Raw genomic sequence first — 27,069 nt, forward strand, 5'->3', positions numbered from 1 at the left:
CAAAATGCAAAAACAAGCCTGAAGTTTAATATACTAGACAAGGTCTAATGCATCTAGCCTCGTCGTATCGGACTACTCCGTAATCGTGCGACATCTGGCTCCCCTCCACCCCTCTGACCCGTCTACGACTGCTAATCCCGTGTCTAAACAAAACTAGTGGTCGATGACTTGCAGTTGTGCTCCATTTTTATTGCTGTCCAGCTCGATCGTGGTCCCCCCGAGGATCCAATCGCGTGCACTGGTTCCTGAATCCGGGTCGATTAGCTTTTTGAGGTTTGTTTGAAGGGGAAAACAGGAGATTGCAAAACTTGTTTGCCATTGTACTTTAATAGTCATTTTCAAAGCATTCTCTATTCAGTGCGACAATAGAAAGTTGCCCTGGCAACTGACACAATCGGACTGCGGCTCTATGTTGGGTCAAGCCTCGTTACCAGATTAGGAAGGCACGACTCAGCTGCGCCCGATTCAGCAGCCACACTTTCTCTCTTTCCTCGCCACGCTTTTTTCGCTGCCTCAGTAACTCTGTGTATTCGTCATAATCTTCATCCTATCTCACTTTCAAATTTTCATTTTCTTCATTTTCCTTCCTATTTGTGTCTCCCACAAAGACATTCTTCTCCCCCCTTTGCACCCAAATTGCGTGTGTTTGGCTTCAGTCTAATATTGGCTGGTGGTGTGATTGACCAACCACAGCTGCCATTTCGCCGCCTCCTCCCTCTCTCTCTCTCTCCCACTCCTCGCCCCTCCCTCTCTCATTCCTCCGTATCCCTTCATCCTGCGACTTTTTTTTTTTTTTTTTTTTTTTAGTTGCCTTTTTTCTTTTTCACCTTCTGTCGTATTTGAAATTCTTTTTCTTGCGATTCGTCTCAATTCTATCTATTATACATACCCATTAGCGATCCGCATCGAGATCGGTTGCGATTATTGCGCGCCCTTATCAAGGGGCCATCTCGGTTTATCACGTGAAGAAACCTCGAAGTTACAAGAGTGACAGGAAAGAACACAAAGGAAAATTCACAACCTCAATCATGCCCGTCGATATCGCTCGCGAAACCGCAGAGCGTCATGGCCTGCGGTTTCCAGAGCCTCCTCCATTGCTACACACCCGCCACGAACCTTACGACCGTCCCTCCACACCTTCAGGAAATGGCTTCACTAGTCCGGCGCAGACACCTCAGGGCAGTCCCAGCAAAAATAGGATGCCCCCGGGATCGCTTGATTTACCCAATGTCTTTGAAAAGGCTATGAAGCTTGCGCCGCCGTCCCCCACCAAGTCGTCTCCCAAGGCTACCTACAACCATTACAATCATCCCATGTTCTCCCCGCCCAAGGCCAAGGGCTCCATGGAGGATTTCAGTGAAAGTGTTATCCATCAACCCTCGAGCAGTCCTACCCGCAGATCCCAAGACAAAGAGAATGCTGCACCGTCTCGGTTGCCGCAGAAGAGCTTTGGTCGTAATCCTGCCGCCGCCGCCCTCTCCCGCCATGAGCCTTACCAGCAACCACGAGACGATCCCATCGGAAGACGTCAGGTTCAGATGCGTGGATTGACTCCGGAGGAATTAGAGAAGCTGCAGAACCCGCGCGTGAAGCGATTAGTCAATGTGACTCAACTTTGTATGTTTGGTTTATGCATCCCTTCCCGAGATCATATGGACTGACAATTGACCCACCGCACCAGACTTCCTCGACCATTATTTTGACCTCCTTAGCTACGTCCATAACCGTGGGAACCGCCAGTCCCAATTCCGGACCGCATACCCCGACCCTCCCGATACCCCGATCGAAGAATACGAACCCGCACTCCGCAAATATCTCGGTCGCGAGCGCGCTCATCTGCGCAAGCGTCGCACACGTCTCCGCCAGCATGACTTCCAACTCCTGACGCAGGTCGGCCAGGGTGGTTATGGCCAGGTCTATTTGGCACAAAAGAAGGACACGCGGGAGGTGTGCGCGCTCAAAGTGATGAGCAAGAAGTTACTCTTCAAGCTAGACGAAATCCGGCATATCCTTACGGAGCGTGATATTCTGACAGCGGCAAAAAGTGACTGGTTGGTGAGGCTGCTTTATGCTTTCCAAGATGAGGACCAGATCTACCTTGCCATGGAATACGTACCAGGAGGAGATTTTCGAACATTACTGAACAACGCCGGTGTCTTGCATAATCGTCATGCTCGATTCTACGTGGCCGAAATGTTCAGCTGTATCGATGCGCTGCACGCATTGGGATACATCCATCGTGACCTCAAACCAGAGAACTTCCTCATTGACTCTACGGGCCATGTGAAATTGACGGACTTTGGATTAGCAGCCGGTATGCTGAATCCGGGAAAAATTGAATCGATGCGCGTGAAACTGGAAGAAGTGGGTAACACGCCGGTTCCTTTCGGCCGACCGATGGAGCAGAGAACCGCGGCAGAACGACGTCAAGGATATCGCTCGTTGCGTGAGCGTCAGGTTAACTACGCCAAGTCGATTGTCGGGTCGCCTGACTATATGGCACCGGAAGTTCTGAAAGGAGACCAGTATGATTTCACAGTGGACTACTGGAGTTTGGGATGCATGCTGTTTGAGGCATTAGCAGGGTATCCGCCCTTCGCCGGCGCAACAGTGGAGGAGACCTGGCAAAACCTCAAACGATGGCAAAAAGTGCTACGGAAGCCGGTGTACGAGGACCCGAATTACTTCCTTTCGCGACGAACATGGGATTTTATCACCAAGCTGGTGGCGTCCAAGGACTATCGATTCAAGAATATTCACGAGATTCATGCACATGACTACTTTCACGAGGTCGACTTTACACGTCTTCGCGACCAACGCCCGCCGTTTGTGCCCGAGCTGGATTCGGAGACGGATGCTGGATACTTTGACGATTTCTCCAATGAATCCGACATGGCCAAGTACAAGGAGGTTCATGACAAGCAACGAGCATTGGAGGATATGGCAGAGCGGGAGGATAAGATGAGCAAGGGGTTGTTTGTTGGGTTTACATTCCGGTACGCTCTTTGCTTCTATATGTTTTTTGCTGTTATACTAATTAAACGTGCAGTCATCGAAAACCGGCCATTGAAGGCGCAGGACGAAGTTCATCTCGAAAACCAATTCCAACGGATGGGTCGTTTGGAACAATGTTTTAGGCATTACCTCTTTTCTTTTCTTTCGGTCTTTCTTCTGGCACCGAGCGGGATCTCGTTTGACCATGACAAGGTTATTTCATCTTCATGTTTTCATTTCATTTCTCTTTTTGAGCGAGTACATTCTAATTCGATGCATGTTTCACCTTACGCGTTCAGTGTCAGGAGGTCATGGTCAGGAGTTGAGTGCATTGATATTGTGTATGATACATAGACTGGTATGATAGATCCAGTAAATCGAGCTATCCAACAGGGTATTTATGAAACACGATGGATCGATCATGAAGGCATTTAGTCGACGTCCGACTGGCCAACCTGGCGTAACATACTGAGAATCTCAGACTCGTCTTCACCGATGACGGCACGTCCACCGTTCCAGTCAACAGTCTACCATCATTAGCACACATCCCTAACACCGTAAAAGAAAAGGGAAAACCTACAATCGGCCTAACAAACCTCTCCTTATCTTCCTTAAACCTCGCCAACGCATCCTCTGCATCCCTCGCCCCCTTTACAATCTCCCCCGGCACATACGTCTTCTTCTTCCCCACCCCATTATCCGCAACATAATCCAGAATACTCCTGAGCTGGTCGTTCGTGGGCGAGCCCTCGGTGACTTCCAGCTGGAACTCGGTCTGCTGGTTCTTGGCGTGGTTGGAGTAGTCGGAGGCTTGGTCTTCGGTGGCTGTTTCGGAGGCAATGGTGGAGGCTTGTTTGAGGATTGTGAGGGCATGGGCGGAGGAGGTTAGGGTGGGGTTGTGGAAGAGGGTTATCGGGGGGAGGGATTTGGGCTGGAGCTGGGGTTGTTAGTTTGTTTTTGGGGGTGGAGGGGTTGGTGGTATTGGGGGGATTGGGTTAATAATAGGGGTGGGGGAGGGGTGAAGGGAGACGTACAAAGCGGAACATCTTGACTGTTTGTATAGAGAAATTGATTTAGAATTGGTCTGGTAGTGTCGTGGTGTTGTTGATGGATGGTCGAGGTAAAAGTCAGGCAGAGGTGAGGTTGGAGGTGAGTTGACCTATTACATCATCGCCTCGGGTAATATCGGTCGTGCAGCTAGTATCAACCAACAAGCAGCTTTAGATTATTAGAAGCTTCCAGACTGGCACTAGATGTCTAAGCAATGGCTAAATTCAAAGCAAAGGAGCTGCTTCTTTATGCATCGAACTGGTTCCTCAGCGTTGCATGCACGGTCACATGACTGGCATTACTGCCTGAGGCGCAAGCCGTCACTGCCCTATGTCCAAGTTTGTCTATTCTCTTGGGATCAGAAAGCCTCATACAATACTATCATTGCCAAAATGGATGATTGGGTTAAATCAGTAACATCAAAATCTCGGGCATACGGCAGCTCAGAGGGATGTAATTAGCAGATATACGGTATCGTGATTGAAATGGCCAAGGGCGTGTATTCAGCGGACAGAAGGATCTCACTAGTCAGCAATGTTCATACGCAGGGAGAGGGAAGATCGTTAACGGAATGATGAGTATCCTTGATTGCAGGATGAGTTAGTTAGGAACATCCAATCGGGGTACCCTTTCTCATCACTACCATCCTCTTCTCAATGCGTTTACTAGGTCGGATGGATAAAGTAGTAACCTTTTTATCGGATTCGAATTCATCATAAACACTGTTTCATTTCATTCTCATGAATATTATACGTACAATATCCAAATACACACAACGCCAGGTATATGCAGAACTCAACTTTTACCATCCGAAACTCTCAACATGCAGATAAATCCCCTGAGCACCTGTCCCCTTATGCACAGCCCGTTCATCACTAAGAGACACCACGCTCCGACGAACATCATCTGATAGCCCCCGTGGCCCACAAACAACTACGGCACTTTCGCCTTCGGCTTTCTCCAATACCTTCCGGATGATGGTCCGTGGTTGTGGGCGGCCGGAGAGGATGGGGATGGTGTTTTGTGCTGGTGATATGGCTTTCTCGTCAGTCTTCTTTTTAATGACAGGACTGGTACGGACAGCTGCGTGTCCGGAACAGGTGCAACGGTGTTGTTCGGTGATTTCGTCTTCGTCTTCGACGCGGGCTGTACAGCAGCAACCGCCGTTTGGAAGACAGCCTGTTGCTGGTTGGTTGGAGAAGGATGAGCTGGAGGAGAGCGGTTGGACCGTGACGTTGTCCTCTTTTTGGGTTATTCCCCCCTTTTCATCATGCGTTTCAGCAATAAAGAGGGTGGCGGGTTGAGCTTGCGAGCATATGGTCCGGTCCATTGTGTTGGTGGTTGGCTCCAGCGCTTCATCACATGTGATGTAAATGCTCATTTCTATTTCTCTTATGAGGTCCGGCTGACTGCGTCGGCACTCGTCGACGGCTGCAAGCGCTGTCTGCAACTGCGAGTCAAACCAGCTCAGGTGAGCGCGTGATTTGATCACCCACACGAATCGGATCCGTTTGGTCGCGGCCTGTCGTGTTTTGGAATCCGGTTGCTGCGACTCTCCTTTCCATGCCGCCACAATATCCCTGAGACAGGGAATTATGAATGTCGTACCCGTGCCTCCTGCTAGTAAAACGACGGAGTCGAATTGGCGGAGTGGCCTGTGCATTCCGTATGGGCCGTCAATGAATACGGTGCGCTCCCCTTTTTGTGGCGATATCTCGCCAGAGCCAAGGGTTTTATGGTGTTTGGATGCGTAGCGAAAAAATCTACTCGTGCCGCCCTTTCCTGCGCGGACGAAGAATTCCATCTTGTTGTCCTCGGGTAAGGAGACAATAGTGAATGGATGGCACTGCAGCGGCACAACGGAGTGGCAGGTGAGGAATACATGCTGACCCGGCCTCCAGCTAATACCAGGGTTCTCAATCGTGATACGAGTCACATTCCCTGGCAACGGTGTGAATGAGGCGCGATTTGCCCAGAGTGGGTGTTTGGAGTTGACGGAACGGTGGAAGATCGACAGATTAGCGTAGGTAGCCCATGTATATCGTGCAACGCGATCGAAGATCAGCAGTCCAATAGGGATCCACACCCAGGCTTTAACCTCACTCGGAGCATGAAGCCATACTGCAACTATGAAACCCACAAAGGTGACCAGATGCTGCAAAACGAAGATCTCGTAGCTTATATTCCGCACGGGGGCGGCGGATGAAATGACGATGAAACTCAAAATGACCCATGCCGCAAATCCACGCTTCGCCAGAGCATCGTTCTTCAGCTTGTATGTAATGTAGTCGTATTGGCCCCAATCACGGAACCAAAAGCCCATATGAATCGTGGCCGTCAGCCATAGAATCCGAGAGACCCATCGATGAAACCAATTGAGTCGTTCGTAGCCCATGCCAGCCAAATATCCAATGATATTTTGTCTTCCTGCTAGCAGAAAGATCAATGGCAATTGCGCAATCGTGATGAATCCCGTGCGGTAGCCCACGTCTTCCCATTTCCACTGGTCTGTTGTGTCCAACTTGTAAAAGCAAAGCACCATAAGCGTGACTATGTTGGTAAGGATGATGGCAACCGGTCCCAAAGGAGCAAAGTGAAAGGTCCGGCCTTTGAGAGATAACGGAGGTAGAGTCGCATAGCTTGCTTCGCGCACCAATGCTGTGACAGTGGCGCAAAATACGAATAACAGGGATTTGGGTCTAGCGGGAGTATAGGTCGAATCTCGCATTCTGTAGTTATTAGCCAGTATACTTTTCCGGAGAATGCCAGCTCCTACCTCTGGCGAGCCAGAAACCAATTAAAGAAATTGACAACGGCAGCAGCTCCTATAGCACTTCCTACCACTGCCCAGTACATTCTCTGGAGATAGAAAGGGCTTGGCACGCCGGCACCCATAGACATATGGCCCATGCCGGACATGCCTCCCATTGACATGGACATGGACATGCTGTGTGTATGTCTTTCTCGTCGTAACAGAGAGAGGATGGAGGGGGAGGAAAAGAAGTCATGAAATGATGCAGTGACTAATTATGAATACGGTACATAACGTACTCCGTATTGTTCTCACAATCCGCGCAGGGTTTAGTGTGGGTCTTGGCGGGTCTGAGGGCGGACCTCCAGCGGGTCTCGGGAGAGCAGTGATTGGCGCGCAGACAGGAATCTGCTCATCCGCCCCGCCCAGACTCCAGAAATGTGCTCTAGCGTCTCTGCCAGTATTTCCGGGTTCATAATGGCCCTAAAACCGCCGTCGTTATAGCTTTTTTGTTCCTTCTCATCTCCCTCTCCCTCTTCAGTCCATCTCGATTACTCCCAATATCTCACTTTCTCTACATTGATCCCTCTACCCAAAATGGACATGGATATGGGAAGCAGCGACATGTCTGGCATGTCCGGCATGGACCACTCTTCATCTTCCTCATCAATGTCCATGGCCATGGTCTTTGTTAACAACCACGACACTCCTCTTTTCTCCAATGCCTGGACACCCTCCTCCAGCGGCACCTATGCCGGAACCTGCATCTTTCTTATTGCCCTCGCCATCATCGGACGATGTCTCGTCGCATTTAAAGCCATCCTGGAACAACGATGGACAGCTGCTCACCTCAACCGCCGTTATGTCGCTGTCCAAGGAAAGACTGCCGAAGCCGGACGTATCGAATCTGACCCGGACGCAAAGACTGCTTCTTTGGTGACTCCTCAGGGCGTGGAGGAGACGGTTAAGGTGGTGCGTCGGGTGACAAACGAGCCGTTGCCTTGGAGGTTCAGCGTGGACCTTCCTCGGGCGTTGATTTACCTCTGTATTACTGGAGTGTCTTATTTACTGTATGTGGTTGATTCTAAGAATGCACACGCAAGGGATGTTTGCTGACACATGCTTCTAGGATGTTGGCTGTCATGACGATGAACGTAGGATACTTCTGTTCCGTGCTGGGCGGTGCTTTCTTGGGGGAATTGGCTGTGGGACGATACATTCAATGGAATGATCACGACCATTGATCCGATTTCTTCTTCCAATTTCTTCTATATACAAATTTACGGGCTTTGTTGGAGTTCGGGATAGGGCGTTCTGGGTCAGCAAAAGAGACACGGCAAACGATGAGATTCAGCTGTTTCGGTTACTGTTATTACCTTGTACATATAGCATATCTGCGACATAATGTATATACTTTGATACGTACATTGCACTCTCGCCGCTTCAGCATGACTCTATGGAGTACACTTTGTTCTGTAAAGACGAAACAAAAGTGTTCGAACTGAGTTGATATCGATCAGCGTCATAGAACCCCAGGTCAACACACGTGCCGAAACTCACTGCATGGACCTGTCTATCTGTCTATCTCCCACCAGAATAGGCAATCGACTCTGTCGGGCTGTCGGTTCGCCCATCCCAAAACGGACATGTCCTCGCGAGTGTCGGCTATCCGGCTCCCACCGAATCTCCGCAATTAGTGCGGGAAGCTCCATCGGAATGAGTGGATCTGCGCATGATTGAGCACATTTTCGAACTTCTTTTGATTAACTCTAGCTCTTTTGGGCGGTTTCCCTTATTCAGCATGGATCTTAGTATCTATGCAGGGTCCATGTATTATAGTAGGGCTGCGGGAGTAATATCATGCAATTATCGTTCTATGGTCTTTGTTTCGGGGCCATTACCCGGTTGGATCTGGAGCTAGAGCTCTGTAGTAATGTAATAAAGACCTTCCCGGTTTTCTCCCTCTTTCCCTGCTCCTACTCTATATATCCTACATATTTTCTCTCACTCAATATCCGGAGCTTCCACGGAATCCTTGTTTACCACTGCAACCATGAAGCTTTCCATTCTCTCCCTCGCAGTCCTTGCACCCCTCGTGGCCGCTCACTTCAAACTCGACTACCCAACTCCCCGTGGTGAAAATGAGGACAGGATGACCACCTTCCCCTGCGGTGGCCTGGCTCAATCGTCTGAACGCACCAAGGTTTCCATCTCGGATGGTTCCTTCCCTGTGGCCGTGACAATGGGCCACACGCAGACTGCTTTCGAAGTGCTGCTGTCTCTGGGCAATGACCCCGGTAGCAACTTCAATGTTACGCTGGTGCCAACTTTTGGCGCACGGGGATTAGGCTCGCTTTGTATCCCGCACGTTTCCTTTGACGAGGACACATTGGGTGTCAATGTCACAGATGGCATGAATGCCACTGTGCAGGTTCAGAGCAATGGTGATCCTACCGGGGGTCTTTATGCGGTATGTCTCAACTGCCCTTTCAACCAATCTTGAGACCAGCATGCTAAGTAGACCAGTGTGCGGATATCCAATTCTCCTCAAACACCGATTACTCCGACTCGTCCTGCAAAAACAACACCAACGTCGCTGCCGCGCCTTTCACCGGTGAAGCTGCCCAGCGTAACGCCAACGAGTCTACTGCCAATGGCGGCGCACAGAGCGGCGGCTCTTCGACCTCGGACTCGGATTCGGCCTCGACATCCACAGGTGGTGCTGTCGCTTTGCAAACTGCTGCTTGGGGTATGCTTGGTGCGGCTGTTGTGGGTGGTATGGCGGTGCTGTGATTCGGTTCTCTTTTCCCGGGTGTTTTTCATAGACGGTGGGCGAGGCAAAAAGTTATGCTGTACGAGTGATGATGATTGTATTAAGTTGTCCATACCATGTACATAGACTAGAGTATATATTCCTTCTCGTATTCTGATCTCGATGAGTCACGTGTTTATATATATATATTCGCTTCCTCCCGCTGCTGTGCAGCTGGCTTCCTCCACATCCGTACTTTGTACATTCAACTGTCAGATATGGACATAAACCAGCTTGAAAAACTGCGGCCTGTTGGTAAGTAGTGTGGTTATTGCTTCTGATTGTCCCGACTGACGGTATCAGGTCGATTGGAGCAATACTCCACCGCACGTAACCCCCTCGGGTTCTACTACAATGTCGCAGTTGCTGCAACATATACACTTCCTGGGTCCGCTCTTTCGATAGAAGACTACATATACAGAGCATGCGAGTCAGCAATTGGCCAGCATCCGATTCTTTCCGCCATTCCTATTGGTGAAGATACGAAGGAGCCTTATTGGGCGCGTCTTCCAGAGATCGACTTAGAGCGTTGTGTCTCTTTTCAAACACGCAGCCAATCTTTTCCAGGTGAAGATGAGAAAGACGATGAACTAGGGAAGTTGATCAATACCCAGCATAATACACCATTTTCTCCGCCGCTTCAGTATTGGAGGGTTTGTGTTTTGCTTGATGCGGGGAATGAGCGCCGTTTTACGGCGGTTTTTGTATTCCATCATGCTGTTGGTGACGGTACTTCTGGAAAAACTTTCCACAAGACGTTCCTAGAGGCGTTGCATGCAGCTACTGAATCGCCAACGGGAGCAAGGCGAGTGATTCCCTCGCCTACGATGCCACTTCTCCCGAACATCGAAGAGATTCATCCCATGACCCTCACCATCCCATACCTTGCTACTACCTTGTTCAAAGCGAAGGTTTGGTCCTGGAGGGATCCTGGGCTGTGGACTGGCTCAGAGATTCGTGTCCCACTTGAGACGCAAATGCGCCATATTGTCATTCCCAAATCCCTCGCAACATCTTTCAGGCATGCTTGTCGTCGCAACAACACTACGATCACCGGGGCTTTGCAGACAGTCATCTCCCGCGCTTTCTTCACACACCTCCCCGAGACTTTCACACAGATCAAATGCGATGGTCCCCTCTCCTCCCGGAAATTCCTCCCTGACATCGTCAACGACGATTCGATAGGCGTCTGGATACAGGATTACAATGAATATTACTCACGCGACAGCGTCTTGGTGGATTCCTTTCCTTGGAACGAAGCCCAACGGTCTCGAAGGACGATAGAAAGCACCCTAAGCCTCCAGGGCACGAACGCCTCGCCAAATCTTCTCAAATACGTCAACGACATCCATCAAGAGCTGTTCCTATCCAAGATAGGAAAACCACGGGGATCAAGTTTCGAATTGTCAAATATCGGCGTTTTTGCACCCGGTCTCAAATCGAATGACGATCCTTCAAAACCGCAGGTTGGCCGCATGATCTTCTCTCAGTGTGCTAGTGTTACGGGATGCGCTGTTGAGATCTCAGTCATTTCGGGTGGTGATGGGTGCTTGGTTTTGGCGTTCTCGTGGCAGACAAGTGTTGTCGAGGAAGGATTAGTTTCGGCTGTTATTGAGACCGTTGAGAAGGAGTTGCATGAACTTGGACAGTGATGTTCTATAAAATGCTTATCATGAGCCGCCTGTATATATCTCCTTCGGGATCTAAGGCCATAATCGCGACGAATGGTGACCAACACTTCGACAGCACCATACCTTCTTTATACCCTGATCAAACATCAAGTAAGCCCAGGAGTCCAACGTCTCAAAAAATAATGCGACATGCATTTTCCTACTTCACTGGCGTTGTCCTGATATAGAAGGCGGCGAGACTGCAGATAGTTAACTCGCAAGCTCGGCGGCAGAATCGCGGGGAAATCCAGGCACCTTCTTCTACTTTATTTGCCATTTTTCTAGACAAATTATTTCGTCTTTTTTTTTTTTTTTTTTTTTTCTTCTTTCTTTGTCCTTCATTATCACACTTTGAAGTCAAACTCGGAACCAAATTGAGAAGCGAAAATGCCACCTCGCGCCCCCTATGTCGTTCCCGCGCTCAAGAAACACACCGCGACGGTGATTATGGCCCATGGTCTGGGTGATAGGTTGGTTTTTCATTTTTTGTATAGAGAACTCGAAGGATTTTTGCTGACTGACTCTTTTCTCCGAATAGTGGCGCTGGATGGTACGTTTATCTTGCCTATATCGACGACCGCAGATCAATGGAATAGCGATGCTCATACTTTACGTCAAACTATGCAGGATGTCCCTCGCCCAAAACTGGCGCCGTCGTGGCATGTTCGATGAAGTCGCTTTCATTTTCCCTAATGCGCCTATGATTCCCATTACAGTGGTATGTTTGCAGACCCGGCTTGCTGGTTAAGTGGGGAGCACGCTGGGTTAACGGATAATCGGGTATATAGAACTTTGGTATGAGCATGCCGGGGTGGTATGATCTTAGCAAGCTTGGTCGTGATGTGAGTTCCTTTGTTATATTGTATTGTGGAAGTTGATACTGACTGTGTTGTCCACAGCTCGACTTCGAAGAATCCATCCGCACCCAAGACGAGCCCGGCATCCTGCGTTCTCGCGAATACTTCAACACCCTGATCAAGGAACAGGTCGATAACGGAATCAAGTCATCGCGGATCGTCCTCGGTGGTTTCTCGCAGGGAGGCGCCATGTCCGTTTTCTCGGGCATTACGAACAAGGAGAAGCTGGGCGGTGTTTTCGGTCTTTCTTGCTACTTGCTTCTGAGTGACCGGATCAAGAACTACGTCGCTGAGGACTGGCCGAATAAGAAGACTCCGTTCTTCCTTGCGCACGGTCTTGATGATGATATTGTGCCGCATTCGTTTGGTGAGATGTCTGCTAAGGCGATGAAGGAGTTGGGGATGGAGGATGTTAGCTTCCGTTCTTACCCGTGAGTTTTTACCGGATTATTGTTTGTTAGCAGGATTGTGGCTAATCTGATTGCAGTGACCTTCCTCACTCTGCTGATCCGGCGGAGATTGAAGACCTTGAGCAGTTCCTTGGAAAGGTTCTCCCTGCTGAAGAGACTGCGGGGCTGTGACTCGATGGTTCCGGCAATATGCAGACGGGAAATAGGGCTGGGACACCGATAATAACGTACAGTATTATTCTGGGTATAGTCATTTTGCTATTAGCGGTTTTCATGGCTAAGTTTAGCTCTGGTAAGCCGGGGGCTTCAAAGAAACGGGAGGATTAAATAGACTGCTTCCTGGATATGCCATTTACAGACCTGGAAAGTTACGAATGGAATATGAACGCTTCATTTGCTGCATATCTGTCTTTGATCTATCTAACCAATGCCCGTATATACCAACCAAGTTTCTCTGTATAATAATATCTATAGACCCTCCACCTGCTCAACCATCTCCTCCACAATCCCCGCCATCCTCTCCGTATTCGCCAAATCAAACGGAACCATATGCCTCGACCCATGATCATAAAACACCGCCTTCCCAGGCTCACACAACCCATACATCCTCTTCCCCTCCGCATACAACGGATCTTGCTTCCCCACAATATGCACTGTCGGAATCCCCACGGGATAATCCCCTGGAGTCGGCTGTAAAGCCTCCAACCCATTACTCACATCCCACGTCGTCGCGCTGCAGATGAACACGGCCATTTTGAACAGCGGGTTTTCGTTGGGATGGGTTTGGGAGTGGTTGATTAGCAGAGAGCAGGCGAGGGCTGCGCCTTGCGAAAAGCCCATTACGGCGTCGAAGGGGCCTTCTTTTTCGATTATGGAGAGGGTGTATTGGAGGGCTGTGGAGAGGGTGGGGCCTGGGGGTGCGTTGGCTGTGTAGTGCGTGTAGAAGGGGCCGTCCATGATGCTTGCGATTTCTGTGATTGTTAGATATGTTTAGGGTTAGACAGTGGGGGAGGGGGTGATGTACCAGGCTCGGGGTTGGATGGGACTCCTCCATTTATGAATCTGAACGTGTGGCCGTTTTCTTCTAGGGAGTGGCGTATTCCGCCTGATTGGGGTTAGGATTACATTTTGGCATTGGGGTCTTTGTGTTTATGGGTATTGTATGGTGCATACCAGATTGGAGGTCGAATATCTATCAATCCATTAGTACTTGATGTAAAATGTGAATTAGCCCTATAATAGGCCGTACCTCATCATTGGTGCCAGCACCATGGAGACAGAGAAACTTCATCTTGCTTCGGTGCTTGGGCAGCTGATATTGGTAGGTGGTGTTCCGACGGTATGGGTATAAATGGATCTGTCCCTCTTGTCACTGACTCGAGTAACAGGTATCTCTCTTATCTTTGTATCACTCGAGCATGAGAACTAGCCACAATGACTATCAGCGCGTATCCTCAAGATGCAGCTGTGTCGCAGTGCTATCACGACCTCCCACTAACCCTTTTGGGAAGTCAGCTGAAAACCTCTTGGCGCCGATCATATGATTCCCACTCATGCCTCTCTCTGTTCTGTGCGAACCCTTGACTCCGACAGACTCTGGAACAATACTACTGAACGCTCATCCTTGAACAGAGATGGCTGACTGCACGACATCGGGTTCGAATATCATTTGTTCGTTCTGCGGTGGAGATCACCCTGGCAGATCGCTTTAGCTTTCTTCACGTCGGCGATATGCCTCGGTCAATTTATACTCTACTTCTTATATCTACAGTGTTATCCTGATAATGTGCCGTTGAACCGCATATCTCCTATCTTGACGCTTTTGGTATATCTGTTATCTATCCAGGTCTTCGCAAATGTCCGGCGCAATGAGTCCTGTCTTCGGTTTCGCGTCCTATGGTCTTCGCCATCCTAGGGATCTTTTCTCTAGTGTTGGTCCCACGTTGAATGAACTTACCTTTGGCGCTTTGGGGTCGTCGTTTGATCCGCAGAGGGATATTGGTGATCTTACCGGGAAGGTTATCTTTGTTACTGGGGGTAAGTTTCTCCTCCCTGGAGTTCTACCTACCCATCTACTAACGCAGTATTCTTCGGATAGGTAATATCGGCCTTGGAAAAGAGGCCATTATCCAACTCGCCAAGCACAGTCCCTCCCGTATATATCTAGGCGCCCGCAACGCGACAAAAGCGCAAGATGCCATCACCTCGATCCAAGAAACCGTCTCCCCCCCCGTGGACATCAGACACATCCCTCTCGACCTGGCCTCGTTTAAATCTATCCGCACGGCCGCAGAAAAGTTTAACTCTGACAGTGAGCGATTGGATATCTTGATGCTCAACGCAGGGACAATGGGAAACCCCCCGGATACTACGGAGGAAGGATTCGAGGTGCAGTTTGGGACAAACCATGTCGGCCATTTCCTGCTCACGAAGCTGCTTCTGCCCACGCTGCAGAAGACTGTCGTGAGCGCGACTCCCGCGCCGGATGTTAGAGTCGTGACGTTGAGTTCTATGGGTCACAGTGCCGCTCCGTCGTTTGATGTCATGACATCCACTCCCGCTCTTTTGGACGCAAGCACATGGACTCGCTACGGCGCGTCCAAGGCCGCCAACATCCTCTTTGCGGCGGAACTTGCGCGCCAGTATCCGGAGATCCTGTCTGTCGCAGTTCATCCGGGCGCCGTGTCTAGCAACCTGTATGAGCATGCTAAGGCGTCGAACGCGCTCACTAGGTCTGCTCTTGCTGCCATGTCGCTTGGATTCCGGAGTGTACGGACTGGGGCGATGAATCAGCTGTTTGCTGCTGGTGTGAAGAGGGAGGACTTGGTTAATGGGGGTTACTATGTTCCCATTGGGACGCATGCTAAGACTCAGTATGCGTCTGATGCCGAGTTTGGCAGGAAGCTTTGGGAGTGGACTGAGAAGCAGATTGAGGAGAAATCCCAATTGTGATTCTATCATGACTCCCGTCTTTAATACTTATCTACGTCTACGTTTGGATATATGTGCCGATTGGTAGTTAATTACAATCTACCACTGTATTGTTGGAATACGAGATATTTGACAAGCAAAATTATTGCATGAAAAAGAGCGTAGCCAGTTTGTGCATAGGTGCCCGACATGCCATGCTCGTGTGTAAATCACGTGACCGTATCCTGGCTAACGCACTGTTTATCGCCGCAAAAGTTTCGATTCACTCCTGCTCTGACAAGGCCAGCTCAAACACGATCCGATCTGCACTGATTCACAGTGCCAACCCCTTAATAATCCAGCGTCTCGGGCTCTCTAGCTCCCTTATAATATCCAAAGAGACAGATCATCTTCTCAAAACAGTTCTGTGACACCCTATCCTGGTCATGGAGTATCACTTTGTTCCGCCTGAGGAGCGCGCGCGGGACGAGAAGGGAAACATTCTGCCCTGGGGTTATGTTTACAAAGAGTATGTCTTTCTTTATCTCACCCGTCATATACTCTGTTGTTTAGTGTCCCAGCTGGCGCCTATGATTTCACGCGAATATCACTAACATGGATTCTGACGACAGCGAATCCCGCAACCCCCGACGACCACCCGAGGAAACCGGACCGTTTGGACGAAGGAGAAATGCCCGCTACGAAACCGCACGATCACGGACACGTACCGGGACACCAGCGAAGAAAGAGAACGTCAACGTTGCCGAGTTTGGACGACTGTTCGCACAACAGCAGGATGAAGAAAAGACTCACCATACTTTGCCGAAGTCTTCATCTGCATCGAATCTCGACAATAAGACGGAAAAAGTCGCGACGGAATGCATACTCTACGGATACAAGAGCAAGGATTCGGAGTGGAAGGTGATTGATAAATACGAGAGGATTTCGCGAGGCTTGATTTGCGAGGATTACCCGCGCAGCGATCCCAACTCTTTTGGATACTCCCAGATGTTGAGTGGTGGTGATGTGGTTATTCGTGCGAATTTGTCCGCCGATGCGAATCGCAAGTCGAAGCGGTATGCAGGTGGTTTCCATTGGATTAAGATCACGTTCGATTCTACCAACGCCGCGGACCGTGCTTGCTTCTTCTCGCCACAGGAGATTGACGGCCATCTTGTTCACTGTGAATTGTACCATGGGTCAGGACCGGCAGAGGACATTCCTATTTCCAAGGAGTCTGCAGCGGCAAGCCGTAAAGCTCCACGAACCTTGACCACTTCTCATTCGACGACCTTCCTACAGAACCAGGCCAACGAACGACATACCTTGCCGCGGTCTTTCGCAGTGAACAGTCTTTCCAACGTTATCGACAATGAAGACGACGAGTCGCAAATTTCTTCGACCAATACCGCAAGCTCAGCCACGGCAACCGGTTTTGAGCAACCTGCTACCCCTACTCTCCACCAACGACAACAACCTCAACCTCAACCTCAACCGCAACCCCAGCCTCAGCCTCAGCCTCAGCCTCAACCCCAAGAACCCAAACCAGAATCCGAGTTTATGACACATATCCCGACAGTGCGTCGGACGAAACTTCGACCGTTGACTGAAGCCCTTCCTCCTCAGCCGACGGTTACCGAGCGTGTCGTCCGGTCGATCCCGATCCTCAGTTGGTTCACAGGCGATATCGTTGGCGACGGGCCTTTGCTTCGCGAAGACGGCACATTCGATTACGACAACTCCAACGTGTACTGGCGCTTCTGGTACACGGTTGACTTACTTGTTGGTACGGACATGTGTGGACTGAAAGAGGAATCGTGAGACTAGCTTATATATCGCATTGAAGCAAGAGAAGAACAGAAATGCTAGGCTCTTTGGTTCATTATTTTCGAGAACAGCAGATACCCGTGGACTATGTATGATAACATCATTTTTTCATTTTATGCCGACTTCTTCAGTGTTGGATTTCTTTCTTTTTGAAGTTGCGAAGCGGGTCTTTACTATTTAATTGCATGCATAATAGGTTGTCTAGGGATTCGAATTATATTTGCATTGGCGTTAGCTGCTACTGCATGGGCTCAGTTCCATTCATTGCTCCATATGGTCCTATTCGTTCCCAGATGTTAACGTAGAAATCGTACTTGCAGCTGAAAAGAATTCAATAACCTTGAAATGCCAATCATAAGCCGTGGCTGGTATGATTTATTCGCTGAACTGGGTCATATATGTCATTGTCAGAATGGGCAAAGGAAGATAAAACGAAAAATATATCATGTTCCAACATGAGAAAAAAAAAAAAAAAAATCCCTCTCCTCTTATCCGGATGTGCTTTTTCATCTTTCATGTTGCATTAAGATATGATCTCTCTTCTCTCATTTTTTCGTTTCGTTATATCCTTTTTACTCAACATTGCTCTCGAAGTTCTCACCCTCAACCAAATCGGGGATATCATCCTCCTCGTCGTCCTTCTTGCCCTCACCACCGGCCTGGTTCTTCTGCATGTTCTGGTAGCTCTCGGCGAGCTTGCGGAGCGAGGCGAGGCTGTCGGGGCCAAGCTGGTTCAGGATACCGGGGACGAGCTCGGTGAGTTCCTTCTCCTCGCCGTTACCGTAGAGGGCGAAGGTGTTGGAGGGGACGGAGGCGTGGACTTTACCCATCATCAGTACACAATTCACACAACTCGTGTATTATAGAAACCCACCTCTGGGAGCACCGAAGTGGATAACGTTGCCGTCTTCCTTAAACATGTTGACCTCCTCGATGGCCTGGATGGGCTGAACGTTCATCTTCTTGAGGGTGGCCTGGAGCTTCTTGTCGTCGGCACCGGAGCTCTTGTGGACCTTCTTGACCTTGCGGCGGGGAGTACCCTTGCCTCTGTTGATTCATTAGTCGATTGTTTTGTTTGTGGATCGCTGGGATTTCAGGTATTCGGGTAATTTCGTGGTCGACGGTTGTAGGTCTTCGGGAAAGAGAAATATGAAGGAAAACGTTTGAATACATACCCTATTCAAGTAATATCAAATGTTAGCCATTATCAATGTCTCTATACAACAATTTAAAGCCGCGCGAAATCGCACAACCAGAGAGTCCAACAATCAAGAACACATACCAATCCGCACGCTAGCTTGCATCCGAGACAACTTCGCTTGATCCATTGTGACGACTTAGGATTCGGGGTTCTTTCTGAAGCAAAAAAACAAAACCGTCAATAACGCATTCAAACTGTTGGGTCAACGTTGAAGGGTCCCCCAAAAGGCCCGAATTTGATTATTAAATGTGCGGTGCGGGAGTTCCTCACGCGCCCGCAGAAGAGGGGGGAGGGGAACGGGAGCCACCACCACACCACCACCAGCAAAATAGGGAGAAAAATAATACGTACACAAATAAAACCGTCGAAACCGAGGAGAAGAGCTAAAAAAAGAATATAAAAAAGAGTTCTTGGGGTGGGAGGAAGAGAGGGAGGAGGTTGAAGTCGTTACTTGCTGATGATGCGCATCTCTCGGCTCCCCGACAGAAAGTCGATTTGTGTGGGGAGCGGCGAAAACGGAAGCGCTCGCTAAGCTGCTACTGGCGCCCCAGAGGAGTATGGGATAAAGGATATGCTACACTTCATGGAATTACAATTGCTACGAGGCTGTATTCATTCTTGTCTTTTGTTCTCATTTTGGTATGGGATAATTTTGCTGTGGTTGTTTTTTCGGCTGGTTGTGGGTTGGGAAGTGCTGGTTGTCCGTTAGGGTTTAGCCGAGGATGCCTTAGGAATGCTTAGATCTGAAGGATTCGGATCATTACAACTGATATTGCGTTCAATGTGAGTGGAATCTGTATAACCTGCGTGAAATAATAAATAGAACTCCCAGAAAAATACGGGATAAACCGTTTGTCCCTGGAATTCACCACCCGCGGGCGGTATCCATACCGAATCTGGTAATCAAGTCATTTCTGATCCAGCTATTTTTGGTATTTATCGTTTGAATCCTGTTATATATACTAGCTATACACAGAAAGTCACTCATCGTTGATGTTTTCCTGATGTAGAAAGGTAATCCGTCCAACATCACCTTCCAGACCACAGACCTCACCAAACTCTCCTACTTCCATTCCTCGTCGACGTACATGACCGACAAAATCTGACAATGGACAAGAAGCACCAGGCCCAGATTTGCAGTAGGGCAACGGCTTAATCCTGTCATTAATGTTGATGTGGACAAAAGTGTCGTCCTGGTCCAAAGAAGGCGATGGACAAGTCATCCGTTCCAGAGTTATTCGAGCACCCATTGGCAGGATAGAGGACGTACGCCAGACGCGGTCATTTGCAACATGGGTGGTTGGGAGGTTTGGATCGTGTTTCGAGTCCTGAAAGATATCTAGCGCAGTAAGGAATGGGGCTATGTCGCCATCGTGGACACTTGAAGAGCTTATCAGTCTACCAGTATGGAAGCAGAAAAGAGACACACTCACAAGCTAAGGAACATAGAACCAGCATCAGGACCCGAGCGTAAAAGTGATGTTGTCGCGTTCAACCAAAGCCAGCCCATCGCACCGGCATAGGGATTTCCAGGACCCGCGCGATAGTAATGGAGCACATCACGAGCATATGCGAAACTTTCCCATTCTTCATAAGTGAAGATATCGCACCAGGGACTTGATCCTCGAACAGTTGTCTCGAACCCGCACATTTCTTGCATGCTGTATACTTCAGCGAGTGTGAACATCCCGAGATCTCCATTCTGTTCTTCAATCAGTCGTTTTGCAATTGGCGGGATATATGTACCCTGAAATAGTGCCAGCACGTTCTCCCCGTTATCATGACCCTGTAGATTATCCTCAAGATAATTTAGGCATGTATCACCGGGTGTCAGTGTATCTGCACGTTGTTCAAAAGTTTCGGGGATGATTTGCAATACCGCATCCCCGTCCTTTTCCCAGTTCAGGCCAAAAAGCCCCGAAGAGAAATACTTGGCAGTCTGGATAACACGGTTTGAGTCACTGGCCCAAAACCGTGTCTTTATGTTGTTCGGCAAGATATGCCCATAGCGGGTTCGAAAACGGACACCAGTGGTGAACGCTTGAAGCGTGCCTGCATAGGGACCCGTGGTAGTTAATTGATTAAGATCCTTTGACGGGTCGTTGGTGAAATAGGTCCAATTGTTCAGGAACGACAGGGAGCCGTTCAGAGGTACGTTTGCCTCTTCGATGCGTTTCATAAGAGCAAGATGACCTTTAAATCATACATATCAAGTTAGACTGTTGACTGTTTGAGATAGCCCTCTGTTCACAGAGAGGTAGCGAAGGTATTCAACCTACGATCTCCTGCCGATGTCGTGGGATATCTTTCTGAATGGCGCGCAATCTGCAACACGGTTAGTGGCATCATATCCAGAGACCAATGACATAAACGAACATGCCATATGTATCTGATCAACAGTACAGCCCTCGGGGGGATGAATTCCTCTCGGCCTGAATTCTTCATCGTCAATCATCTCAACCCATGGCCCATTCCCGCCCAAATGGTGATGGATATTCCATCCTCTCCTCCGCGATACTCCGCTACCCTTTGAGATAGCACGAGAAGGATTGAGCCACGTATTCCAACTCGCATTATGTAGTGAAATTGGATGCTGATTATAGGAGGTCAGGAACTGAAATACTGGGGATGACAGCGAGCCGTTATAAAAAAAGACAACAAGAAACGCCGCGAAAAAGGGGATGATGAAGGTCAGAAGAGAAGACATTCTGGAAGCTATATACAACCGACGACTGGCATCCTTCTGTCAGACATAAAATTCACCTACAAGTCGCAATTTTGTCTATAGATCTCTTGCTGACTTCGTTAAGCCGGCCGGTTGGTACACGTGACGTTGGCACGAAAAACAAATCAGTATGATCATGTGACCCTCCTTCATACAATTACCCCTGATGCAACTTCTGGAAGAACTCACCCATCACTCGTCAGGAACGACCCGTGTACTCCTTACCGCCACATATAATTTCCGACTGGACTGGCTGGATATCCCGTATATCGAGTGCCAAGAAGCAAAGCGCACAATGTCTAAACCAATCCGGTCACCCCAACAGCAGATCCTTGTCGCTTCAAGGCAAGTAGAAGAAGAGCTGAAAGGCTAGCACATCTGCCCCGCGGCACAAGGCTGACAGCCTCGTTGCTCGGATCCCTTATGACTACTTGAAGTCTGGCAAGAAGAACCTTATTGTATAGTTGAGTCTACGGTATTTAAGAGCCTCGCGGCGCCAGCACTGGTCTGAGACGCAGCTTCGTAATTTTCGAGCTTGTGGGAAATGGAAACAGACACGCACCATGGGCGAGCCACTCTCACTGTCAGACTCTGTGAAGCGGCATTGGTATTGGCCATTTGACAGTGCCAAGCACGGTCACTTACTGCATCGTTCAAAAGGTAGAACAGATGTTCAGGAATATGAGTTGGGCCGGTTGGCATTCCAATCTAACTGAGCAGGTTAGAACTGCTGTGGCTAACCGGATGTAGGACGTGTCGTTCTTCGGATTCCAACGAACCTAGCACATCCCTGACCTCCAAGTTTGTCTCCTGCTTGCCTCGAGGATTTGTCAACAGAATAGACCGGAGGATCAAACAGGAAAGGAGCCAACAACGCGAATGGGCTGTGGGCGTCCTCATTAGCGCTTTTTCTGCCTCCACTGTCTTGTTCTTGAACATCGTTCTCACCGTCATCGCTGTTTCCATGTCTTATCCGAAGTTTGGAGGTCGAGACTTTAGCTCTTCCATACTTTACCAGGGAAAGTGCTCCATTTCAAGGAACTGGGCGCGCGGCTTGCACTTACTGATTAACATTCTCGGTACAATCATGCTGGCAGCGAGTAATTACTGTATGCAGTGTCTATGTTCGCCATCTCGTCAGGACGTTGAAGGTGCTCACGCCCAGCGAAAATGGCTTAACATTGGTGTGTCCAGCATAAAGAATTTCCGTTTTTTTGACTGGAGGAGGGTTGTGCTATGGATAGTGCTATTAATGTCTTCCCTCCCGGTTCATTTATTGTCAGTATTCGACATCTCTCTCGCAATTAGTCTCTAATCATAAGCACAGGTACAATTCTACTGTGTTTTCTGCACTGGGTACACGCGAATATGGCGTCCTGCTTTCATCTGCGAACTTTGACTTCAACAACCCACCAAGTCATGGCCATGCAGGTTGCTTTGAACAGAACATTTCGATGAACATGTCCACTTTCTATTCTGAGGTACTAAAATTCGAAAGACTCGATACACAGAAATGCATCGATACCTATGCTTCCGACTACATTACAGATCGAGGGACTCTCATTCTGGTCACTAATGATATGACTGCGGACAATAACTCCTTGCGCTGGGTCAGCATGGGAAATTCGCCCCAACAATACTCGTCATATTCTTTTTTGTGGATGTGCCAAAGTGAGCCAAATTATCCTCAGCTCATCCACGATGATTTACCAGGTGAAAGAAACTGTGAGAAATACCCATGCCAAAGGGCATGTAAAAGGAGTGATTGCGACAAGGCTTGTCTTGGCGATTGGTCCGTATCCTCGATACCATGGTCAGACCCGTTATTACTTGGCAATACAAGTTACTGGACGAACAGTTCTTGGACGAAAGATGCTGCGATCCAAAATACAGCAGCTACATGTGCGTTGGACTCCGTTAGGGCTGACTCATTTTCCGCGCTCTCGGTCGACTATTGCTTAAGCCAGAATGTCGAAGAAGAATGTCAGCTACTATTTAGTCTTCCAATATGTATCGTCGTCATTCTATGCAACTTCGTCAAGATTGTCTGCATGTTCATGACAGCTCGTGACACTAGAAAGGAGATCTTTCTCACAGTTGGGGACGCCATATCGTCCTTCCTCAGCAGACCTGACACAATCACTGAGGGCAACTGTTTGTTGTCAAAGGAACTTGTTTCAATGGGTCGGAATTCATGGGAACGACCATCCAAGCCTGCGAAACTTCAGCCCGGTAAAAAACGATGGAGAGACGCTGTGGGCGGTCTATATTTCGTAGTGACAATCGTCTTGTAAGTACATACACTGGTCACTTCTTGATAAGCACTTCTGACTTGTACAGCTGCCTCCTTCTCCTCTTGGTATCATGCTTTCTCTTTTACTTGAGCGTCATGACGTTAAGAGCTAAAGGCCAATCTATCAAGCCTACAGAGCTCTGGAAGCTGGGCTTTGGCAGCATCGCCTCATCTTCAATAATCAAGTTTTGCGACAACCCCAGCAATTGCTCGGGGACTATATCCATAGCCCTCCTTGCAAATATTCCGCAGATCATTCTCTCGAGTGCATATTTCCTCTACAACAACATGTTAACCGCCATGCTTCTTGCCGCCGAGTACAATGATTACGCCATAGAACGCAAGCCACTGCGTGTCTCCTGGGCAAAGGGACTCCAGCGCTCGACCTATTACCTCAGTCTTCCATACCGATACAGTATCCCACTAATGATCTGTAACACAATATTACATTGGCTTGTGTCCCAGAGCTTCTTTTTTGTGGAAGTCGTGTTGTATGACATGGCCGGGAGGCTTACCACAGAACGTCTGATTGCATGTGGTTATTCACCAATCGCACTTATGGTCGCCATACTTCTTGGGTTTGTGATGGTGTGCACAATTCTAGGGATGGGGCTTAAGCACTTCAGAACCAATATGCCTCTTGCTGTCAGTTGCAGTGCAGCGATTAGCGCTGCGTGTCATCCTCCGCCTGGTCACGATGACCATGCACTCAAGCCTGTCATGTGGGGTGAGACCTCCACGCCCCGGACCGACGATGCGGACAGGAGCAGTGAGGCAGAAGATGGAGGATCTGCGATTCAGTCTGCATCTAAACTAAATACAAGATACCACAGCTCCATCAAAGAGACCTTGCAGGGTCCAGCAAATGAAAGCCAAACCCAATTATTGAGCAAGGGCAAGGGCTCTGAGGATGATGGAGAAGCTATAACTCCTATTGTATCCAGTCCATATACTGAGGGCCGCTTCTCCGATGAGGGTGGCCCATGCACCGATCAGGCTCAAGGAAGTAAGAGTTATGTTGACTTGCTCGGTGAGAGCAAAGGCGTTGGTGAACGAAATGGCTCGACATATGGCCATTGCAGCTTTTCGTCCATTGAGGTTTCTACCCCGAGTACTGAGCGATTATACCTTTGAGCACTCAACTGGGTAGTGGTGGTAGATAATGATGAGATATAATTATGTCTGACCGTGGACCTTCTGTTCCATTAACATCTAATCAAGACGCATAATGAAGACTCTAAAAATGCATCAAATGCTATACACGAACCGGGGATTCTTCTCTCCCATCTCTTGAATGTCCTCTTCTGTCATCCCCGTAATATTCTCATCCTCCTCACCATGGGCCCTTTGTCGGTTCACAATGTTATAATAAACCCACATGAGACCAAACACAATCCCTCCAAAGCCCACCAAACCACATGTCACAGCATTTCCCCTCACATACCGCGGCGCTTCATTGCTCTTATACAAGAAAGGCGACATAACACCACTAACATTACCAAACGTAAGCTGCAACCCCGTCGCAAACGTCCGCTTGCCGTACCGCGGCAGGTTAGTCGGCAACCAAGCCAGCGGTAAACCAACAGCCACATAAAGACCCAGCGCGACAAGCAACGCGCCGAAATAGTGTACTCCAGAGGGTGTGTCTGAGATCAAGATCCCGTATCCGATCATGGAGATTGCGCAGAAGATGCAGACGAATATTGCGCGGCGTTGCAGTCGGTCACTTAGCCATGCTACTGCCAGATAGGCGATGGCGCCTACTGCGTAGCAAGGGATCGTGAGTGCCTGGACTTCCGCTGTAGACCAGGAGGGTCCCATTCCTTCGATGATAGTGGGTAGGAAGGTACTGTATCCGTAGAGCATGGTATCAACACCAAATTGGCCGATCGAGAAAGCGTAAATCTTCCAGTCCGTAGCTCCGTCTTTGACGTCCGCCCAGTGGAACTTTTGCGCAGACGCTGTATGCCCTGCATGTCGGGAGCGAAACTTAACAACAAGTGCTCTTTCTTCCTCATTGAGATAGTACGCCGTATCTGGGGCATCAGCGAGGAAGAACCACGTCAGCACGCCGATGATGACCGTCGGAATACCCTCGATAATCATAATCCAGCGCCAGCCGCGGAGGCCACTGACGCCGTCCATAAATCCGATTCCGTACGCGAGAAGACCACCGAATGCGCCAGCTGCGGCCGAACTGCTGAACAGGTACCCCGTACGCAGGGCGATTTCGCGTTTGCTGTAGAAAAGGGTGAGATAGGTCATCATACCGGGGAAGAGACCGGCTTCTACGACGCCTAAGAGGACACGGCAGGCAATCAGGCCGCCGTAGCTCTGGCAAATGCCTGTCAATGTCGCGATGATGCCCCAGATGACGGAAATTGAGGCGATGTAGCGCGAAGGTCTAAGTTTTTTGATGACTAGGTTTGAGGGGACTTCGAACAACTAATGTCCTGTTAGTTTCTAGCATCCTGGGTTTTGTCGGTGAGACATACACAGTATGTGACGAATAAGATGGACACAGCGACCTGGTACTGATCCCCAACCAAGCCCAGGTCTTCCTCCAGACCGTATAGACGGGCATTTCCAATATTCACTCAGTCACGTTAGTATATAAATCTCGTTTCGTGCACGTAGTAACATACCTCGATCCAAAAAGCTAAACAAATATAACAAAACCACAAAAGGCAGGATATATAAGTCCATTTTGCGAATCAACTTCTGCTCCCTCTTCGCCTCATCGTGGGCGATCGAGGGCTCCGAAGTGTCGTCCCCATCGCGCCATACTACCCCGGGCGGGGGCGACTCGACGTCCAACTTGGGCTCTCTATGTTGCTCCATGGCCGGTTGGAGTGTTGTCAGAAAGATCCTCTGTATTTTCCTTGGTTTCTTCAGGGTAATTAAGCCTTAGCCTTTGACTGCCATGATTCCTTGGCTGCAAAATTATCCAAGATAAGCGCTAAAGTCAATTCCCGCACCAAAAACTGACCGATAGCGGCGTGCCCGGTGAATTGCGACGGACGAGATGCGAGATCTTCAGCCACTAAATACAAATACATACCGGGTTGATAAGCTTCAGCTGGCGGAGAGCTGAGCTGGAGCTGAGCAGGTCTTGGGCAATGATATATCGACAAATGGGATATAAGCTTATGCGGTGATGACAGGATCGCCCTTGCAGAGCAGAGTTGCTATCAGGGGTAGGTGCCATGGTCAATCTGATCTCATTGGAATGCGAGATCACGGCACTTGATTAACTTTGTGCGGATTCGATTCGATTCGCGATACATACATTCTTCGCTTGCTTCTTCTTTCTTCTCTGTGGCGGCATACCGAGAGTTCGTTGGTGTGCCGGCACCGACGATCATGAATATCTGCCATCACGGTCGCGATGAGCAGTACAATGAAGCTTAAAATACTCCGTACACAACATCTGAACCAGGAGAATTCCCTTTATATAGCCAGGTTGTACTATGTATTCGCATCTAAACCGGCAAGCCGAGACATCGTCACGTGCAACTCGGAGTACGGAGTATATGGAGGATGATATCATTCATAGCTCATCTGCTAA

The 27,069-nt window shown here is 49.1% G+C and overlaps 12 protein-coding genes across 12 annotated transcripts; 7 read left to right on the plus strand and 5 right to left on the minus strand.

The window, feature by feature from the left end:
- Positions 1 to 1,028: 1,028 nt before the first annotated feature.
- Positions 1,029 to 3,137, plus strand: ASPGLDRAFT_124754 (uncharacterized protein; the record flags this gene model as incomplete). Its single annotated transcript, XM_022540507.1, has 3 exons — positions 1,029 to 1,617; positions 1,682 to 2,996; positions 3,050 to 3,137. 3 exons carry the CDS (start codon positions 1,029 to 1,031, stop codon positions 3,135 to 3,137), a joined length of 1,992 nt encoding a protein of 663 aa, XP_022401871.1.
- Positions 2,950 to 4,081, minus strand: ASPGLDRAFT_147994 (uncharacterized protein). The gene is made up of 3 exons (XM_022541951.1): positions 4,029 to 4,081; positions 3,575 to 3,931; positions 2,950 to 3,521 (listed from the first exon to the last, which is right to left on the minus strand). The coding sequence occupies exons 1-3, from the start codon at positions 4,038 to 4,040 to the stop codon at positions 3,426 to 3,428; spliced, it is 465 nt and encodes a 154-aa protein (XP_022401872.1). The 5' UTR covers positions 4,041 to 4,081; the 3' UTR covers positions 2,950 to 3,425.
- A 683-nt stretch (positions 4,082 to 4,764) lies between these two features.
- Positions 4,765 to 6,984, minus strand: ASPGLDRAFT_73850 (ferric reductase family protein; the record flags this gene model as incomplete). The annotated part of the gene is made up of 2 exons (XM_022549703.1): positions 4,765 to 6,773; positions 6,821 to 6,984. The coding sequence occupies 2 exons, from the start codon at positions 6,982 to 6,984 to the stop codon at positions 4,847 to 4,849; spliced, it is 2,091 nt and encodes a 696-aa protein (XP_022401873.1). The 3' UTR covers positions 4,765 to 4,846.
- A 454-nt stretch (positions 6,985 to 7,438) lies between these two features.
- ASPGLDRAFT_65942 (copper transporter family protein) lies at positions 7,439 to 8,040 on the plus strand (the record flags this gene model as incomplete). The annotated part of the gene is made up of 2 exons (XM_022548959.1): positions 7,439 to 7,866; positions 7,926 to 8,040. 2 exons carry the CDS (start codon positions 7,439 to 7,441, stop codon positions 8,038 to 8,040), a joined length of 543 nt encoding a protein of 180 aa, XP_022401874.1.
- Positions 8,041 to 8,670: 630 nt separating this feature from the next.
- ASPGLDRAFT_57354 (putative GPI anchored protein) lies at positions 8,671 to 9,663 on the plus strand. The gene is made up of 2 exons (XM_022548248.1): positions 8,671 to 9,266; positions 9,323 to 9,663. Exons 1-2 carry the CDS (start codon positions 8,850 to 8,852, stop codon positions 9,587 to 9,589), a joined length of 684 nt encoding a protein of 227 aa, XP_022401875.1. The 5' UTR covers positions 8,671 to 8,849; the 3' UTR covers positions 9,590 to 9,663.
- Positions 9,664 to 9,796: 133 nt separating this feature from the next.
- On the plus strand, positions 9,797 to 11,529 carry ASPGLDRAFT_169873 (uncharacterized protein). The gene is made up of 2 exons (XM_022542701.1): positions 9,797 to 9,863; positions 9,912 to 11,529. Exons 1-2 carry the CDS (start codon positions 9,827 to 9,829, stop codon positions 11,258 to 11,260), a joined length of 1,386 nt encoding a protein of 461 aa, XP_022401876.1. The 5' UTR covers positions 9,797 to 9,826; the 3' UTR covers positions 11,261 to 11,529.
- A 136-nt stretch (positions 11,530 to 11,665) lies between these two features.
- ASPGLDRAFT_124384 (palmitoyl-(protein) hydrolase) lies at positions 11,666 to 12,716 on the plus strand (the record flags this gene model as incomplete). The annotated part of the gene is made up of 6 exons (XM_022540478.1): positions 11,666 to 11,748; positions 11,817 to 11,828; positions 11,906 to 11,996; positions 12,067 to 12,120; positions 12,178 to 12,566; positions 12,623 to 12,716. The coding sequence occupies 6 exons, from the start codon at positions 11,666 to 11,668 to the stop codon at positions 12,714 to 12,716; spliced, it is 723 nt and encodes a 240-aa protein (XP_022401877.1).
- A 297-nt stretch (positions 12,717 to 13,013) lies between these two features.
- Positions 13,014 to 13,836, minus strand: ASPGLDRAFT_65946 (uncharacterized protein; the record flags this gene model as incomplete). Its single annotated transcript, XM_022548960.1, has 4 exons — positions 13,014 to 13,516; positions 13,570 to 13,650; positions 13,719 to 13,737; positions 13,795 to 13,836. The coding sequence occupies 4 exons, from the start codon at positions 13,834 to 13,836 to the stop codon at positions 13,014 to 13,016; spliced, it is 645 nt and encodes a 214-aa protein (XP_022401878.1).
- Positions 13,837 to 14,413: 577 nt separating this feature from the next.
- On the plus strand, positions 14,414 to 15,497 carry ASPGLDRAFT_124596 (putative short-chain dehydrogenase/reductase family protein; the record flags this gene model as incomplete). The annotated part of the gene is made up of 2 exons (XM_022540492.1): positions 14,414 to 14,582; positions 14,644 to 15,497. 2 exons carry the CDS (start codon positions 14,414 to 14,416, stop codon positions 15,495 to 15,497), a joined length of 1,023 nt encoding a protein of 340 aa, XP_022401879.1.
- Positions 15,498 to 15,754: 257 nt separating this feature from the next.
- ASPGLDRAFT_46162 (uncharacterized protein) lies at positions 15,755 to 17,556 on the plus strand. Its single transcript, XM_022546390.1, has 2 exons — positions 15,755 to 15,984; positions 16,088 to 17,556. Exons 1-2 carry the CDS (start codon positions 15,902 to 15,904, stop codon positions 17,274 to 17,276), a joined length of 1,272 nt encoding a protein of 423 aa, XP_022401880.1. The 5' UTR covers positions 15,755 to 15,901; the 3' UTR covers positions 17,277 to 17,556.
- A 298-nt stretch (positions 17,557 to 17,854) lies between these two features.
- On the minus strand, positions 17,855 to 18,334 carry ASPGLDRAFT_124557 (nascent polypeptide-associated complex subunit family protein; the record flags this gene model as incomplete). Its single annotated transcript, XM_022540489.1, has 2 exons — positions 17,855 to 18,102; positions 18,157 to 18,334. Coding segments are annotated over 2 exons (426 nt in total), but the record flags the coding sequence as incomplete, so codon positions are not given.
- A 1,072-nt stretch (positions 18,335 to 19,406) lies between these two features.
- ASPGLDRAFT_65950 (putative MFS transporter) lies at positions 19,407 to 26,342 on the minus strand (the record flags this gene model as incomplete). The annotated part of the gene is made up of 8 exons (XM_022548961.1): positions 19,407 to 19,433; positions 19,572 to 19,863; positions 19,917 to 20,676; positions 20,763 to 20,808; positions 20,864 to 21,005; positions 24,769 to 25,946; positions 25,997 to 26,097; positions 26,147 to 26,342. The coding sequence occupies 8 exons, from the start codon at positions 26,340 to 26,342 to the stop codon at positions 19,407 to 19,409; spliced, it is 2,742 nt and encodes a 913-aa protein (XP_022401882.1).
- Between the last annotated feature and the right edge of the window lie 727 nt (positions 26,343 to 27,069).

Source organism: Aspergillus glaucus (genome assembly GCF_001890805.1).
Source record: "Aspergillus glaucus CBS 516.65 unplaced genomic scaffold ASPGLscaffold_8, whole genome shotgun sequence".
NCBI lineage: Eukaryota > Fungi > Ascomycota > Eurotiomycetes > Eurotiales > Aspergillaceae > Aspergillus > Aspergillus glaucus.

Bases quoted from the DNA above. Each gene is read 5' to 3' on its own strand.
- ASPGLDRAFT_147994 (XM_022541951.1), bottom strand. The intron at 3,522-3,574 runs GTAGGTTTTCCC...TAATGATGGTAG, and splicing joins AGAGGTTTGTTAGGCCGATT to ACTGTTGACTGGAACGGTGG.
- ASPGLDRAFT_57354 (XM_022548248.1), top strand. From the start codon at position 8,850: ATGAAGCTTTCCATTCTCTCCCTCGCAGTCCTTGCACCCCTCGTGGCC. The intron at 9,267-9,322 runs GTATGTCTCAAC...TAAGTAGACCAG, and splicing joins CTACCGGGGGTCTTTATGCG to TGTGCGGATATCCAATTCTC.
- ASPGLDRAFT_169873 (XM_022542701.1), top strand. From the start codon at position 9,827: ATGGACATAAACCAGCTTGAAAAACTGCGGCCTGTTG. The intron at 9,864-9,911 runs GTAAGTAGTGTG...TGACGGTATCAG, and splicing joins TGAAAAACTGCGGCCTGTTG to GTCGATTGGAGCAATACTCC.
- ASPGLDRAFT_46162 (XM_022546390.1), top strand. From the start codon at position 15,902: ATGGAGTATCACTTTGTTCCGCCTGAGGAGCGCGCGCGGGACGAGAAG. The intron at 15,985-16,087 runs GTATGTCTTTCT...TTCTGACGACAG, and splicing joins TGGGGTTATGTTTACAAAGA to CGAATCCCGCAACCCCCGAC.